The 19,505-nt window shown below is 36.3% G+C and overlaps 1 protein-coding gene across 1 annotated transcript in view; it reads left to right on the forward strand.

Moving 5' to 3' along the window:
* LOC150085305 (ATP-dependent DNA/RNA helicase DHX36-like) overlaps positions 1-19,505 on the forward strand; it is a 184,096-nt gene that overhangs the window by 97,316 nt on the left and 67,275 nt on the right. Inside the window, exons 8-10 of the mRNA XM_090374522.1 lie at positions 7,516-7,689; positions 10,619-10,705; positions 18,159-18,236. Of these exons, the coding sequence (XP_090230648.1) occupies positions 7,516-7,689; positions 10,619-10,705; positions 18,159-18,236 (339 nt within the window). The remainder of the gene's footprint in view (positions 1-7,515; positions 7,690-10,618; positions 10,706-18,158; positions 18,237-19,505) is intronic.

Below are 19,505 nucleotides of genomic sequence, written 5' to 3' on the forward strand. Positions count from 1 at the left end.
CTTCCCTTTACCCCTAATGGTCGTTACCTCTTTGAGTAAATCCCACTTCAGCACACTGTGATCACTGCCACCTAGTGGTTCATTTATCTGCAGATTCTTAATGCATGAAGAATCACTGCTGATAATCAAATCAAGAGTATTACTCCCTCTAGTTGCCTCCCGAACATGCTGATGTAGAAAACAATCATCCAATAAATCCACAAAAGCCCTGCTAGTGTGTGAGTAACCAGCCCCCAAATTCCAGTCAATATCTGGGAAATTAAAATCTCCCATTATAAGACTCTCTCTCTGATTTACTGGCCCACTCTATTTCCCTGTACAGTTCCGTATTATACTCATCAGAGTCATTAGGCCTATAGCACACTCCTACTCTCAATTTTGATCTCCCAATGCTTATGTCACACCAAACTGACTCAACACTGCACTGTCCAGCGATGTCGACTGGCTTCACTTCCTTGGTTTTTATGTGTTTCTTAACTAATAGCATAACCCGTGCTCCCTTCCTAACCTGTCTATCCTTCCTATACACACATTGTACTCCCCAAATTCCAGTTACTCATTCCTTATATCTGTGTGACACCACGTCTCTGATATCCCAACAATATCTGCCTTTGATGTTTTGAGCAATACCTCAAATTCATCAAATTTATTTACTAAACTCCTAGCATTGGTGTACACGCAAGTATACCTGCACCTGTTTCTATTCTTAGCTACCCTAACACAACCCATGTGTTTACTTGTACCGCAATGGCTCCCAGCAGTCTCTGAAATACCATGCATCTTGTTTTTCAGGCTTCTGCTCATTCTAATAGAGGCAGTGCAAGAATCTCTTTCACCTCTGCCAGTGGCTACTGTCAATCTATTGGTCTTTGTCTCCCCCCAAGCTAGCAGTTTTTCGACCCACCTAACACTGCCTCGATAGCATCAGCAAATATTCTTGCACCCTTTCTATTTAAGTGTATCCCATCCCTGTAGAAGCAATCTCTCCTGTTAACAAGTACAGTCCAGGCTGAAAAAATTCTACCCCTTGAGCCTTGCACAATCTTTCCAGGGCCGAATTGATCGACAAGGCTCTCATCATATACTCCCTCCTATCGTGTCTGGGCAGAATTGCAGACACTTTCAAATTCAACCCTAATTCTCGGCTTTTGTTCAACAGTGACCTGTACTTGTTAAGTAATTCTACCGGTCTCCTACTCTTAATATTATTAGTGCCAACGTGTACAACTATATCACCTTTTGTGCCCTTAAAAGATGATATTCGCTCTACAACGTCATCAACCTTTGCCCCTGGCAGACATACCCTGGTCCTGTTCCACCTATCTTTTTTACAAAGCATGTTCCCCGTTTCCCTGACAATAGAGTCACCAACAACTACTAGTTCCTTTGGGACCTGCACATTCTGCCTTGGGGGCTGCTGCTGTGTTGCGTGATGACCAAGTGCAAGCTCTGGCATTGGTGTGGGCAGCTGAGAGCTTGATGGGTCCCTCACTTTTAATCCTTCGAGGGCATCCACCCTGTCCTTCAAGCTCTCATATAGGCTCACAAGAACGCTGAGTTGTTGCCTGATATCGATACACTCCTTGCATCGCGCACACACAAAGACATCCCCCTTGGCAGTATCATGTCCCGTACCCGATTGCTCTGCAAACATCAAGCAAACAGTGCATTTTATAAGGCTGTGAGTCAGAGGACAACTGCCCTCCTCAGTTCTGCTCTGAGCCACAGCACTTCCATTAGCTTGAGCCTTTTGCTTTGCTGCTCTGGTCTGAGTCATGATTCTATTAATTTATTAATTAATTATGTTAAATATAATTAATTATATTATGTTTGTAATCTAAGTCGTTATATGTATTTATTTAAACGTACAATTTAACTGCTAACGAAGTTCAACTAACGCTATCTAGTACGGTATATAACTATCGTATCACAAAGGCGGGAAAGTTACGAACGGTAGCGGAGTTGAAACACGTGGAAACCCTTACCGATACTTTTATGCAATTACAAGGCCGAGTAAAGAATAAATACACCAAATTAATCAGAAAATCACAAAATAATGTTATACTACTAAATTTAAATCAAAAGTTTTAGAAAAACAATAATTTCAAATCAATAAATAAGAAAAATCCACTTAGCGGCTTTGAACACGACCGTCTCCTAGTAGCCTCGTCAACAGCTATCCCTTTATTTTCTTTTCTTTATATTTTCTTTTTCTTTCCCAGAGTCAGGCTGCTTTAGAAAGCCTACAGAAATATTTTCCTGAGAATTTTAAAAATTTACCAGATTCCCCCCCTCCCCCACCAAATATATGTTAAAATGGATAGAAAATATAAAACAAAACTGAATATATGCTTATTAGAAAGTCAACTAAGTGAAAATCCATTTAAAAGTTATTAATATATCTTAAGGACTATTGAAATGATTCAATACATTAAATTCACTGTATTGATTCAGCAATTGCAGTATTAAGTAAACTTTGGAAAACAGTTGGTAAACAGTTTTTGGAAAACAGTTGGTAAATAATTTTTGGAAAAGTTATAAAATCAAAACTGGAACAAGATATTGTAATTTCTGAGGAGCAATGCTGCTTTTCAACTGGATGTTCATGTATAGACCATTTATTTACTGTTAAGCAAATTCTGTAAAAATGTCAAACTAGAAACCAAGATATGCTATTGATAAACCAAGATATGTAGGTATGCTATTCATAGACTTAGAAAAAGCACACGATAATGTAGCAAGAAATTTTTTGTGGAAGGCCATGGAAAAAATATCAATAAGCCAGTCATTAATTTATATAATTAGAAGGATCTACAAGAACAATACACACTGTGTTAAAATTGTTCCAAAGCTATCAACAAAATTTAAAACTTCCAAAGGACTGCAAGGATGCTGTTTGTCACTTACTTTTTTTAAGCTATACCTGGAAATTGTTCTAAGACCATGATCAGAGAAGTGCAGTGCGATGGGTATTCCCATTGGTCAAAATAAGTACCCTTGCAATTTACTGTTTGCAGGTGACAAGTTGTGGTAGCACAGGATGATAAAGATGCAAATTACATGTGCAGAAATTTACTAGTAGGATATAAAACATGGGGCATGACAATTAATTTTAATAAGGCAGAGTACATGAATTGAAGTGAGGATGTTCTGGATTTAGATGGAATACAGGTGAAAACTGTACAGCAATTTAAATACTTGGGTACAATTATTCAGGCATTAGCATTAGTAGAGGAATTTGATGCAAGAAATCAAGCTTATGCAACATCAGCCAAAAAAAAAAAAATAAATAAATAAAAATAAAATAAAATAAATAAATAAATTAAAAAAAAAAAAAAATTACCAATTCCACTTCACCCCTCTGTTCGTTCGAAATACCTGTCCAGCTGAGCCTTAAACTTATTTAGGCCACCAACTTCCACGACAAGGGATGGAAGTCTGTTCCACCAACCAACCACCCACTGGCTAAAGGCAAATTTCTGCACGTCTATCCTACATCTGTCTTTCCTCAATTTGAATTTATGCCCTCTCAGGTGATTATTCTGAGCAAGAGGGAGAATCCCATCAGCATTGAGCATGCTCAAACCATTCAAGACTTTATACACCTCTATCAGATCACCTCGCTGGTGCCTAGTCTCCAGACACTGTAATTTGCAAACCTTAAGCCTTTCTTCGTAAGAGCACCCCTTTGTTCCATTCACTACTCTTGTTGCCCTTCTCTGTACTCGTTCCAGCAGCTCTACATCCTTCTTGAAATGAGGCCTCCAGGCCTGTATACAGTACTTTAGGTGTGGTCTGACCATTGCCTTATACAAGGGAATAATAACCTCCTTATCCCTGCTAGAAAAATTCCTACATATCATTGACAATACACCATGAGCTACTCTTCCACCCGTCTGCACTGCTCAGAGAACTTAATATCTGCCTGCACAACCACCCCCAGGTCCTTTTCATTCTCTACCACTGTCAGTGTAGTACCACAGAGTTGATATGTTGCTCTGGGGTTGCTGTTTACCATATGTAGTACTTTACATTTGTCAATGTTAAACTTCATTTGCCACCTCTCAGCCCATCTGCTTAACCTTTCCAGATCCTGTTGCAGCAGCAGCACAGTGTCAGTAGTGTCCTTGACAACATTGCCAACCTTTGTATCGTCTGCAAACTTGGACATTAAGCTTGATATACCATCATCAATATCATTTATAAATACAGAAAACAATAATGGACCCAATACTGAACCCTGAGGGACTCCACTAATAACATTAGTCCCCGATGAGCAGTGTCCATTGATTACCACTCTCTGTCTTCTCCCCCTCAACCACCCCTTTATCCATAGCAGCAATTTGCCTCCAATGCCACACTGCTCCAATTTGTGCAACAGTATTAAAAGCCTTTCTAAGATCCAAGTATATAATATGAAAGTTATTCCCTGCATCCAGTTCTTTTGTGACTGCATCATAATATCCAATCAAATTGGTCAGGCAAGACTTCCCCTTAACAAAACCATGCTGTGTCCGACTATAACTGAAGTCTTGTCTAGATGATCCTGCAGTACTTCTTTAACCAGTGCCTCCATTAATTTTCCGGGAACAGAAGTTAAACTCACAGGTCTATAATTACTTGTGTCAGCCTTTGATCCTTCTTTGTGAATTGGGGTCACATTTGCACATCTCCAGTCCATGGGTACCTCCCCTGAGTCCAAGGAAGCTTTCATAATTATGGCTAAGGGTTTGCTTACTTCCTTTGCTGCCTCCTTTAATATAACTGGATAGATCCCATCCACCCCGGGTGCCTTTCTTGTGTTTATCTTCAACAATTTCTCCTAGACTTTACTCAGAGATTACAAGAGTCTCTAGCTTACTGCCAGAGTTGAATACACCTCTGGCATTCCCCTCGCTGAATAACTCCTCATGTGTGAATGTCGATGCAAAATATTCATTTAGTTTGTTAGCTACCTGAGCAGGATCATCAACAGTTGACCCATCGATGTCCAGTGGACCAATCTGATTCATCCCCTTCCTTCTGGAGTTTACATAAGTAAAGAACTCTTTGCTGTTTTTCTTTGCATCCCTTGCCAAAGATATCTCGTAATCTGCCTTCGCCTGCCTAACCTCCTTTGTAACTTGGTTACAGATCAACTTGTATCTATCATAGGCTTCTGTGTCACGTGTTACTTTGTATGTATCCCATGCATTTTTCTTCTCTGCCACGAGTCTCATTAGTTCATCTGACATCCATTTAGGCCTAAACCCTGAACAATATTTCTTAGTTGGTATGTAAAGCCTAGTAGCTTCCAAGATAAGTTCTTTGAATGCTTCCCATTTTGAATTTGCTGTTGGTAACATCATCAGTTGGTCCCACTGTATAGAATTTAAATACTGTCTCAGTCCATTGTAGTTGCCTTTATGAAAGCAATAACCCTTCCCTTTACCCCTAATAGTAGTTACCTCTTTGAGTAAATCCCACTTCAGCACACTGTGATCACTGCCACCTAGTGGTTCATTTATCTGCAGATTCTTAATGCATGAAGAATCACTACTGATAATCAAATCAAGAGTATTACTCCCTCTAGTTGCCTCCCGAACATGCTTATGTAGAAAACAGTCATCCAATAGTGTGTGAATGACCAGCCCCCAAATTCCAGTCAATATCTGGGAAATTAAAATCCCCCATTATAAGACTCTCTGATTTACTGGCCCACTATTTTCCTGTACAGTTTTTTATTATACTCATCAGAGTCATTAGGCCTATAGCACACTCCTACTCTCAATTTTGATCTCCCAATGCTTATGTTACACCAAACTGACTCGCCACTGCACTGTCCAGAGATGTCAACTGGCTTCACTTCCTTGGATTTTATGTATTTCTTAACTAATAGCATAACCCCTCTTCCCTTCCTATCCTGTCTATTCTTTCTGTAGACATTGTACTCCCCAAATTCCAGTTCTGCATTCCTTATATCTGTGTGACACCACATCTCTGAAATCCCAACAATATCTGCCTTTGATGTTTTGAGCAATACCTCAAATTCATCAAATTTATTTACTAAACTCCTAGCATTGGTGTATACGCAAGTATACATGCACCTGTTCTTTTTCTTACCTATCCTAACACAACCCATGTGTTTACTTGTACCCCAATGATTCTCAGCAGTCTCTGAAATATCCTGCATCTTATTTTCCAGGCTGCTGCTCATTCCAATAGAAGCAGTGCAAGAATCACTTTCACCTCTGCCAGTGGCTACTGTTAATCTATTAGTCCTTGTATCCACCATGCTAGCAGTTTTTCGACCCACCTAACACTGCCTCGATAGCATCAGCAAATATTCTTGCACCCTTTCTATTTAAGTGTATCCCATCCCTGTAGAAACAGTCTCTCCTGTTAACAAGTACAGACCAGGCTGAAAAAAATTCTACCCCTTGAGCCTTGCACAATGTTTCCAGGGCCAAATTGATTGACAGGGCTCTCATCATATACTCCCTCCTATCGTGTCTGGGCAGAATTGCAGACACTTTCAAATTCAACCCTAATTCACGGCTTTTTTTCAACGGTGACCTGTACTTGTTAAGTAATTCCGCCAGTCTTCTACTCTTAATATCATTAGTGCCAACGTGCACAACTATATCATCTTTTGTGCACTAAAGGCTGATGGATCATCTGTACAGGAACTTGAGAGAAGACTGTGTGAAGGTAGAAAGGTCATAGGAATGTTCAGTTCTGTGCTGTGGAATAAAAATATCATTAATAAAACTAAGATATCAAATATAAAGTTCAATATTACAAAGTATTTCATTATATGGACGTGAGACTTGGATCCTAAATGAAAAACAAAAAAAAATAAATTTTGGGCTGTTGAGATGGATTTTTGGAAAAGATCGGCAACAAGTTTAGGACTGAAAAAGTTAGAAATGACATGCTAAGGAATACAATAATCTCCAAAAAATCATCATTGATAAAAAAAAGAGGAAAAAAGATTGGAGTGGTTCTTGTAAAGAGAATGGAGGACAACAGACTGCCCAGAGAAATCATGGAGAAGGAAAAGAGTGGAAGACAAGACGGACATGGATAGAGAGTGTGAGAACAGCTGTGTTCTCATACCCTCTTGAGAAGATAGAAGAGAGTGAAAAAAAAAAAAAAAAAAGAATAAAGGAATGACTTTGTTGTTAGGTTGAGGATAACCATTGTGATAACGGAATAACTCCTAAGAAGAAGAAGTTTTTAATATTAGATCTTTTATAGAAGTAGGTTATAAGCTGTGGTAGAATTAAAGGAGGATGATTAATGTGAAATGCTATATGATTATATGTTAAATGCTTGCTTCTTAGGAGTTATTCCATTATAACAATGGTTATCCTCAACCTAACAACAAAGTCATTCCTTTATTCTTTTTTTTTTGTTTTTCTGATTAAAAAAATTCTTAAACATAAATTAGTAATGAGTTTAAAATTAGTACTACAATTGATCTACAATAAAAGTTTTTGAGATATCTAATATGAAAATTTATTTTCATTCCAGAATGCCCTTGATGAAAATGAAAATCTGACTCCCTTGGGTTTTCATCTTGCAAGATTACCTTTGGAACCTCTTATAGGAAAGATGGTGTTGTTTGGAGCTATATTTTCCTGTTTAGATCCAATTCTTACAATTGCTGCAAGTCTAAGCTTCAGGAGTGCATTTGTTTCCCCTTTAGTAAGTTACATTTTCATTTCATTAATTTAACAATTAAAATTTTAACTTTATTATATGGCAAGAAAAGTTTTAAAGATGTATTGCTTGCTTTATTCCTACATGGAAGCCAGTGTATTATTATGACGTAAGTTAAATCAGAAATGCAAGATGTATTCACAATGTGCTGCCTGTTTAAAAAAAAATAGTCTTTCTGCTAATGAGCTACACTTATTTTCACATCTTTACTCTTCCAGAAGGTTAGTCTAATTTTTTTCCCCCCATTCCTGATATCATGAATCCTAGTGTTTTTTTTTTTTTTTCCATATTTCTTGTAAAACCAGCATCACTTGAGTTCTATTTTTCCTATGAGCACTTAACTTGCATATTATGGATAGCAGTTATAGTACTGAATATTACTGCTTTCATGGCTATCTTTGTTTTACACTTTATTTATTGGCTCTTTGGTAGTGATTTATTGTTTGTAGGATTTGATCTGTTGAATGTGTTTTATCCTTTTGGAATATTTTTAGAGTTTTATTTGAGAAGAAACATTCCTTCATGATTCTTCTTTTAGATAATGCTATATCTGTTGACATTTACCTGTCAAAACTGCTGAGATTGTGGAGTATTCATGTCATTTGTTAGTAATGTCCATGTTTAAAAAAGAAAGGTTAATGAAATAGGATATTGAGGCACAGAGACAGTTACACTGTTGAAATGTTGGAGAGAATTATTTGTCTGCAAGGACTATTTATGGAAAAGTTCTGTTATAAGCCTTCACGAGTAAAGCTATGAAATTTTTTAAGGAAGTTAGAATTTGTCCATGATTATTATTAAATCATAGACAAATTCTAAATGCACAAGTGATTGCTTATGCTTATTAGTTCAAAGGTGGTTTGAATACATTTAAGGAAAAGCTAGACAAATTTGTGTCTGGTATGGATGACTGAAGTGTGTAGTTTTCTGGCTGATACTTTATAAGCTTGCTTTCTTGCATCATTTGCTACTACAAATACTAATAATAATTTGTACACGTACGCATGATATTACACATTCATGTGCATCATTCATTCATGTCTAGCAGATGTGCTAATTATTCCCAAGGTTTGAGAGGGACAATCTTCTTCTTTGTGCATGCATTCAATAGATACATTAGAAGACAAAGTGGTGCTACGACACATGCTTTCTTGTGGTCTTCATCAATTGGAAAGGCACCTGTTTCTGCAGACATTTTGGTAGTTCAGATATTAATATACAGTGTTCCATACTACTCCATGTGAAAGGTGAAATCTCTGTTCTATCTTCATTTGAGTTACATATCTGGACTATGTGGACAGATGCCCATTCTTGTTAGCAACCACTATGCTCATCTGACCATTGGCAAAGATGTGACCCCATTTCCTCATATGTTGCCCTGACATGACATTCAGTCACTAGTTCCTAGTGGATTTACATTGGTATTACATGTATTACAGACCACAGAAACTGAATTACTGCTGGCACTTCTCTTGGCATACACATATTCAGTACAATCACCATATTATAATTTATGATACATTAACACATCAAATATTCTGCATGTATAGTTGCATGCCACATTCTGGGGAGACCACATTCCATGTGCATCAGCCCACTTTGTTCATTTGTTACCAGGGGCAAATTTTGTGATCATAAGAGGAAGCCAGAAATGCAAGAGACCCTTACTTTTTTTTTACTTCCTCATGTCATCACAAAATTCTTACTGATGGTAATATTCAAAATAAAAAATACTTGTTACAAATATATAAGCAAATGCAATAATCAGTTGGCTTCTTTATTTCTGTTTGACATTTACCTGTCAAAATTAGAGGCTAATTAATATACAGGGTGTTTATAAATGGTGGGAACACTTTCGGTAATTTATTGCACAAAAACTAGGACAGATATCAGTGTCATATACATACCTTGTGAAAGAGAAAATGTCAAAGATTTTTTTACCTCACATCACTTCACAATGATTCAATGCAGAAACCACGTGTGACACAGCAAATGTCCACACAGTAATCGAGCTCTTGCCATACCCTGTCTAGGGTGTCTATAAATGGTGGGAACACTTTCAATAATTTATTGCACATGGAGTAAGAGAGATACCATTAAGATAGTGATGACTTTATTTACCAGCAAAACAGGGGGGGGGGCCTCCCCACTTCCATAATGATGTTCAGGCCTACCTTAACACCGAGCTACACAAGTGCTGAATCGGACAGGCTGGAGAAAGGGATGAATGTTTTTTGAAATGGCCACCAAGATAACCAGACTTAACTCCGTGTGATTTCTTCTTCTTGTGTGGCTATATAAAGGATCGTGTTTATGTACCACCCTTTCCACGAAACATCGAGGAACTAAAGCAGAGAATTGGAGAAGCTACCACCACAGTCACACAGGATATGCTGGACAGGGTATGGCAAGAGTTTGATTACCGTGTCACACTTGGTTCCCGCATTGAATCGTTGTGAAGTGATGTGATGTAAAAAAACTTTGACATTTTCTCTTTCACAAGTTATGTATATGACACTGATATCTGTCCTAGTCTTTGTGCAATAAATTAATGAAAGTGTTCCCACCATTTATAAACACCCTATATTATAAAATATCAATACAAAAATGTGTTTGTGTGAGTGTATATCATTGAATAATTAGTGTTATTAATATCTTTATCTGAGAAAATATTACAGAAAATCATTTCTAGTGGTTGTAAATTCATCATATGAAAATATTTTGAGTAATAATGCTCACACTGTGTTTCTAATTTCTGTCTGTATGAAGTGCAGTGTGAGCATTATTTCTTGAACCATTTCAGTAGCTGTATTGAAATAGTATTCTTCTTCTATACTTGATTAAAATTAAATATAACAAGTGGAGCTAAATTTACAATAAAAATTGAAATAATACTATTTCGGAAATATTTCAGGGAAAAGAACAACCTGCTCGAAAAAAAAGAGAAGAGTTTGCTGGCAACACTTGTAGTGATCACCTTATGTTAGTTCGTGCATTTCAGGTTAGACTACCTTTTTTTTATTGTAGGTCTATATTTTTGGATTAGCATTTATTGCATTAAAAAGAATTGTTCGCATTTTTAAGATGATGCAGAAGTTCAACATGCAGTGAAAAATTCAGTATACTCTTTACCAATCTCTCTTTTCTGATGTAATAAAAAAGCCTGTCATTTGCTGGAATAAACATACAGAAGCTGAAGATGATTACATAAAAATAGTGCACTCCCATGTTTCTGGAATAAACCATTTTGTATACTTGAGCTGGTATTGAAGAATGCAGCATTATATTTCATCATGAAAGCATTTTTTACACACGCCATCTGTGTTGGAAAAATAGGTTTGGTATCACAAGAAATATTTACAAAATAAATGGAATCAAGATTATCACTTTCTGTTCTTTTACCCAACAAGACTAGTTGTGGATGCAAAGAGGTATTCTCATTGGACAAGGCATTTGCATGGAGATCTGATTGAAAGGTTTGAGAAAACCTAATGATGATTTCTCTTTCTAGAATTATGAAAACAAGGGAATATAGAATCAAATTTAAAAAAAAAGTTAATTGCATCTTGGATATAAAACAACACTACAAGATTTGATGGAACAAGTTTACTAGAGTCTTGTATAGTGAGGAAGATTATGATCATGTCATGATTTCATATGAAACCAATGTGAACTTTTTTTTTTTTTTTTTTTTTTTAATAGTAGATATTGAATAGTTTTGGTTCCTTTAATAATTTGCCATTTTCACATTAATACTTTCAATGCAATCCCTTACATGCATACAAAATATGCATTGTGTACTCAGTACTTATTTTGAAGTGTTAATGTTTAATATCCACAGTTTAATGTGTTTCACAAATACAAATGGTATGTGATTGATTATCATAAAAAAAAAACAGTATGGTGTAATTTAACTGCAGCCACAGAAAGAGTTAAGCAACACAAGATTCACAAAAGTAAGTATCATAGATGGAGAGAATTGTTTCTCAATGACAGCAGCAGTAACAGTGAAATCACTAAAAATAAAAAAAAAAAATAGCAATATCACCAAAAATAAAAATTGCAGATCCTGAGACAAAATTTACTTGAGTTATGTTTCAAAAAATAAGTATTTATTGTTATTTTTTCTTATTTTGCCATATTGTCTTGAACTAAACTATAGGATCTCAAGAACCTGCCTGCAGAAACCCTTGGCAATTTGTCCAGGAATTGAAGCAAACAATTCAGAGAAGGATGCATCACTTCATTGAATCATTTGCTTCAAGTTCAGATTTAAGATTACAACTGCATAAAAGATTTGTAATATTGTAAATTTGTGAATAAAAGCAAATTGATCGAAGAAAGCAGGGTTATTCAGCATCAGTGTAGTGTAGTGTAGTGTTGTGTGCGTGTGTGTGGTTGCCTCTTGGCATTTGTCCAGCCCTTCCTCATATTTGCATAAGTTCATTAGTTCTACAAGATTAAGTTGCAGTTTATTCCAATGGTTAGTAATATTTTGGCTAAAAGAGGATTTTCATATATCCAGTTTACAGCTGTCCTTTCTAAGGTATATTCTGTAGTTTGTGTCTCATGTGAAAGAAAGTTATTCTGATTATTTAATTTCCTAAAACCTTTCAAGTATTAAATACTTCAAGTCCCTAAACAGATAAGTGTTGTTGAAATATCGCAATTCACAAAACAGAAATCTCTTACTTTATATGAAAATCTAATCTTGTTGCTCTTTTCTGCACTTATTCCATCAAATTTACATTCTTCCAAAAGGGTGGGGAAGTTGGTTTCTAAACCTGCATATATTACTCAAGATTGTGTTCTTTATGCAAGAATAATTATGTCTGTGTTCCTATTAGCAAAATTCTTCTACATGACAGAAAGTTCATATCTGGTTACCTTTTTGTACATGTTGAATGAACTCACCAGACTGCACAATTATACCTCTAATTTTTTTTGTTAATATTAGCATTAGTAGAGGCATATGATGCAAGAAAGCAAGCTTATGCAGCATCAGCCAAAAAAAAAAAAAAAAAAAAACGCTTCCATTTCACCCCTCCATTCGTTTCAAATGCCTGTCCAGCTCAGCCTTAAATTTATCTAGGCTATCAACTTCCACAACAAAGGATGGAAGTGTGTTCCACCAACCAGCTACCCGCTGGCTAAAGGCAAACTTCCGCACATGTATTCTACATCTGTCTTTCTTCAATTTGAATTTATGCCCTCTCAAATGATTATTCTGAACAAGAGGAAGAATTCCATCAGCATTGAGCATGCCCAAACCATTCAAGGCTTTATATACCTCAATCAGATCACATGGCAGGTGCGTAGTCTCCAGATACTGTAATTTGCAAAACTTAAGCCTTTCTTTGTAAGAGAAACCCGTTGTTTCATTCACTAATTTTGTTGCCCTTCTTTGTACTCCTTCCAACAGCTCTACATCCTTCTTAAAATGAGGCCTCCAGACCTGTATACAGTACTAAAGGTGTGGCCTGACCATTGCCTTATACAAGGGGATAATCACCTCCTTATCCCTGCTAGAAAAATTCCCGTATATCTTGACAAGACACTATGAGCTACTCTTGCAGATCGTCTGCACTGCTCAGAAAACTTCATATCTGCCTGCACAATTACCCCCAGGTCCTTTTCGTTCTCTACCACTGTCAGTGTAGTACCACAGAATTGATACGTCACTCTGGGGTTACTGCTTCCCATATGTAGTACTTTACATTTGTCAATGTTAAACTTCATTTTCCACCTCTCAGCCCATCTGCTCAACTTTTCTAGATCCTGTTGCAGCAGTGTACTGTCATTAGTGTCCTTAACAACCCTGCCAACCTTTGTATCATCTGCAAACTTGGACATTAAGCTTGATATATCATCATCAATATTATTTATAAATACAGAAAACAACAATGGACCCAACACTGAACCCTGAGGGACTCCACTAATAACATTAGTCCACAATGAGCAGTGTCTATTGATTACCACTCTCTGTCTTCTTCCCCTCAACCACCCCTTTATCCATAGCAGCAATTTGCCTCCAATGCCACACTGCTCCAATTTGTGCACTAGTCTTCCATGTGCAACAGTATCAAAAGCCTTTCTAAGATCCAAATATTTGATATCACAGTTATTCCCTGCATCCAGTTCCGTTGTGACCACATCATAGTATCCAATCAAATTGGTCAGGCAAGACCTTCCCTTAACAAAACCATGCTGTGTCCGAGCTATAACTGAAGTCTTGTCTAGATGATTCTGCAGTGCTTCTTTAACCAGTGTCTCCATTAATTTTCTTGGAACAGAAGTTAAACTAACAGGTCTATAATTACTTTTGTCGCCCTTTGATCCTTCTTTGTGAATTGGGGTCACATTTGCATCCAGTCCATGGATACCTCCCCTGAGTCCAAAGAAGCTCTCATAATTATGGCCGAGAGTTTTCTTACTTCCTTTGCTGCCTCCTTTAATATAACTGGATAAATCCCATCCGCCCCAGATGCCTTTTTTATGTTTATCTTCAACAATTTCTTCTCCACTTTCCTCTCAGTTATTACAAAATAATTTAGCTCACTGCCAGAGTTTAACTCACCTCTGGCATTCCCCTCCCTGAATAACACCTCATGTGTGAATGTAGATGCAAAATACTCATTTAGTTTGTTAGCCACCTGAGCAGGATCATCAACAGTTGAACCATCAATATCCAGTGGATCAATCTAATTCATCCCTTTCCTTCTAGAGTTTACATTGGTAAAGAACTCTTTGTTGTTTTTCTTCGCAATCTTTGCCAAGGATTTCTCATAATCTGCCTTTGCCTGCCTAATCTGCCTTTGTGACTGAGTTACAGAACAGCTTATGTCTATCATAAGCTTCCATGTCACCCATTAATTTATATATATCCCATGCATTTTTCTTCTCTGCCATATGTCTCATTAGTTCATCTGACGTCCATTTAGGCCTAAACCTTGAACAATATTTCTTAGTTGGTATGTAAAGCCTAGTAGCTTCCAAAATGAATTCTTTGAATGCTTCCCATTTTGAAATTGCTGTTGGTAACAACATCAGTTGGTCCCACCGTATAGAATTTTAATACTGTCTCAGACCACTGTAGTTGCCTTTATGGAAGCAAAAACCCTTTCCTTTACCGCTGATGGTAATTATATCTTTAAGTAAATCCCACTTCAGCACACTGTGATCACTGCCACCAAGTGGTTCCTTTATCTGCAGATTTTTAATGCATGAAGAATCACTACTGATAATCAGATCAAGAGTATTACTCCTTCTAGTTGCCTCCTGAACATGCTGATGTAGAAAATAATCATCCAATAAATCCACAAAAGCCTTGCTAGTGTGTGAGTGACCAACCCACAAATTCCAGTCAATATCTGGGAAATTAAAATCCTCCATTATAAGACTCTCTGATTTACTGGCCCACTCTATTTCCCTATACAGTTTCTTATTATACTCATCAGAGTCATTAGGCCTATAGCACACTCCTACTCTCAATTTTGATCTCCCAATGCTTATGTCACACCAAACTGACTCGACACTGCACTGTCCAGCGATGTTGACTGGCTTCACTTCCTTGGATTTTATGTGTTTCTTAACTAATAGCATAACCCGTGCTCCCTTCCTAACCTGTCTATCCTTCCTATACACACATTGTACTCCCCAAATTCCAGTTACTCATTCCTTATATCTGTGTGACACCATGTCTCTGATATCACAACAATATCTGCCTTTGATGCTTTGAGCAATACCTCAAATTTATATCAAATAAGGTCATCTGGGATTACTGTTATCCAAAGTAGAATCTTATATTTTCCAATATTGTACTTTAACTGCCATTTTGCAGACCAACTGAATAATTTCTGTAGGTCTTTATGAAGTACCATATCTTGGTTACCATAGCCATCTTCCAAGTTTTGTGTCATTAGCAAACTTTTGGCATCAAGTCTGTTGTGTCTTCATTCATGTCATTCAACAAATATCAGAAACAAAAGGAATCCAGTACCAAACCTGTGTAATGCAGCTTATAAGATTCCAGTCCACTCAGTAAAGCCATTTTTAACTACCCTCTGTATCCTGTCATTCAACCAACTCAATACCCACCATAGTGCCTTTCCAGCAATGGCGCATTGTTCTGGTTTGCAAAAAAAAGGTATTCATGCATGACAGTATCAAAAACCTTACTAGAGTCCAAATAAATTATGAACAAGAACAAACTTTTTAACAAACAGAACAAGTTTGTTAAAAGAAATCATCTAGGAAAGAAGATTTGTTTTAACAAACTTGTTCTGTTTCTTGTATTATTATTATTATTCCATTTCTTGTATTATTCCATTCCTGTATCCTGTTGTTGTTATTTAGTTTTTAGGAGCATTAGCAACTAAGGCCATATTGCTCCAGGGATATGCGGCAATCATTCCCTGACCTTTCCACATCCTCCGTATTTGGTGGTCACGGACTTGAACCCCGGTCTAATCAAGAAGCGTGTGCTACGCACTGCTGCTCCTTCCCACCTGGCTATGGAGGCGCCCACCTGTATCCTGCCCATTTGATCGGGAAGTACATCTTTAATCATTGATTCTGTGATTTTTTCTGCACCTTATAAACTGAACTTACAGGTCTGTAATTACTCATTTCTTTGGAACCACTTTTGTGAATTGGGGAGACATTTGCACAACCTAAACTTCACCTGAGTCCAGGTGAAGTCCTTGGTTACTAAAATGCATCTGTTTTAGTAATCTCATCATCAAACTTTCAGATCAAACCTGTTTTTTTCATTGAAAATCATTGCCGAATATCAGAAACAACAAGGGAGATCAAACTTGTGCAAATCCACTTAGAATCCACTCCACTCAGAGAAAACATTTTAACCCTTCTATCTCCTATCATTCAACCAACCTGATTCTTATCATAGTGCCTTCCCAGCAATAGCACATGGTTCTAGTTTATACGAAAAGACATAAGTTTGGTGGTCTGTCTTGCTGCTCTCTTTAATATCATTATGTATATTCCATGTAATCTTCTTGCCTTTTTCACATTCAAGCATGAAAATTTCTTACTAATCCATTTTCTGCGCAGGTAGCACAGTGGCATTGTCACCGCTCTTCCCCACATCAGGTGGAAAAGGCCCGGGTTCGAATCCTGTTGCTGATGCAAAGAACTTTAATGGGCTTTTGCTTTTTTCACTTTGTGGCTGAATTAGTTGGTCTCAGGCATAGTAGCAAGGTCCTCCCCACCCAGAAACTGGGTTTTTTTTTTTTTTTTTGTCCAGAAAGACAGACAAATCGACCGGAGAATATGCACAATTTACAGACACAATACACATGGGTATACGAATTAACTTTCAGGGTGACCATATTGTAATAGTTTTTTTTACCAATCCATTTTGAACACACAGATTAGCATCATGAAAACTAAAATAATGCGTTCATGTAAATTTTGATGCAAAAAAAATGTATTTAGATCATCACCCATCCATTTAATCTTATTAATAATGTTACAAAAGCTATCCTGTAATATGATTTAGACAAAACTAATATGGTTCAGTCTTTTCCTTCTAGTGTTTGTATGTCCCCCATGGCAGTATGGTGCTTTCATCCCTTGTCGCTCATTCAGAGAGGTGTGGGTTCAGTTTCTGTTTGTGAACAGAAGAATTTCTAAAGTTCTCTTCAGTTGTGGCTGTAATTAGCAAGTCTCAGGTGGAGAAAGCATTGTTCTCCCGTGTGAGTTATTCCAGGTGTTTCAGCCTGTGTAATGTGCAGATAGGCTCATGAACACAACACTTGCATCATACACAATGGTGCAATAAGGCTTAAGTTGCTGATGCACACCTAAAAGCATAGCAGCAACAACAACTATGTGTTTGTATATGAAAAACATTTTTTATTATTCCTTTCTACCCTTTGCCAATGCCTTGTTTTATTCTTTGAGTAACTGTATTAGAGATTTACTATTGATTTCTCATAGGATTAAGTGTGGCCATGAATGTTTGTAGCAAGGGGAGTGTGTCAGAGTTAACTGATTCCCAAAGAAATTTATAAATACCTTTTACTTAAAAGGCAGTTTAAATAAGAGGCTTGAGAGATGACCTGAAACATCATATCTTGCTTACTATAACACCCATTAAACATCAAAAAAGTGTAGTGAGAATTTGAGTATTGACTGGAATTTCTACAGAATCATCCATGGAGTTTATTGAATATTTCTGCAACACACAAAGTGCTAAGGGTAATTTCTCTTTTTATTAATATATGGTTTATTGTTATCCTAGGTAACAGTAAATTTTGATAACCATAAAATGCATATAAGCAAATAGTACTTCACTTTTCCTTTGGTACAATTATTTTTAATTACACTGTTTATGTCATTACATTTGTTATGATTTTAAAAATTATTTAAATACCATGTATTATTTATGTACGAAAGTGTCATACATTTAAAATAAATTAAAAGTTCTCTAGGGCTGGGAAGATGCTGAAAGGCATGGATATGGACATGATTACTGCGTGAATAATTTTCTTTCATGGAATACACTAAAGGTAAAAAATTTCTTCCAAAACATGTAAATATGAAATGTTTTATGTGTTTGTGTGTGTGTATATATATATATATATATATATATATATATATATATGTGTGTGTGTGTGTGTGTGTGTGTGTGTGTGTGTGTGTGTGTGTGTGTGTGTGTGTGTGTGTGTGTGTGTTTATAATCTTAAATTATAGGAGGAAACCTCATACTTTTTTAGTAGGACTGTTAATCCCTTAACACTCAATCGCGAATGATTATAATATGAACTTACCCCTCGTGCATAGTCAAAAATAAATCAAATTAAAATAGCTATTAATTAAAATAATCATGCCTTCAACTCTCATATCACGTCAAGGGAATCAGAAAGAATTACGGAAAGATGGCAGCCACCAAAAAACCAACCAACATCACATGCCACCAAGAGAATTGAAAAAAAAAAAAATTGTTGCAAAAATCTAAAAACGATGAAATAAATAAATAAATATCCATTAATTTATGGATATTAATTTAATATTAAACTTTAATTTATGTGTGAATTAATGGATATTTATTTGTTTCGTCATTTTTAGATTTTTGTGACAATTGTTTTTCAATTCTCATTGTTCTTCAATTCTCATAAATTAAACTTTAAAACCGTTTTTTTTAAATTCACACATAAATTAAAGCACTTTCAGTCTTTCCTCATATGTGGGTTGCAGAGCTTGGAAACTAGGTACCTTAGAGGAGACTTGATCGATGTGTTTAAGGCTCTGAGAGGCATAAGCAAAATGAATGAGGACGAAATTTTCATGGTTATAAATGAATCTAGAACTAGAGGCCATAATTTCAAGTTACGGGGGGGGGGATGTTTAGACTGGATTGCAGGAAGTTTTATTTTAGTCAGCAAGTTATGAATTACTGGAATAAGTACCTACGTGGGTGGTAGAGGCTGACAGTTTGGGGAAATTCAAAGGTCAGCTGAATAATTACCTATGGGAGGAGGGGAATGCTTAGGTTTCCCATTTCCTTTTCTCTTATTTATTATTATATATATTTTTAATTTTCTTCTTCTTATTGTTATTTTATTCTTATTATTTTATTTTATTTATTTTTTTGTTATTTTATTATTGTTATTTATTTGTTTTTATTTTATTTTTTTGGCCGGTACAGCATAAGCCATAGGCTTCCTTGCACCATGTGGTCATTGCTAATACTAATACTGTTATTACTGCATTTAGGAATCTATTACATTAGTGTGTTGTTGACAATTAACTAATTAAATTTATTAATCTTATTAATT

This window comes from Mastigoproctus giganteus, chromosome 5 (assembly GCF_048544385.1).
Source record: "Mastigoproctus giganteus isolate SK-2022 chromosome 5, ASM4854438v1, whole genome shotgun sequence".
Classification (NCBI taxonomy): domain Eukaryota; kingdom Metazoa; phylum Arthropoda; class Arachnida; order Uropygi; family Thelyphonidae; genus Mastigoproctus; species Mastigoproctus giganteus.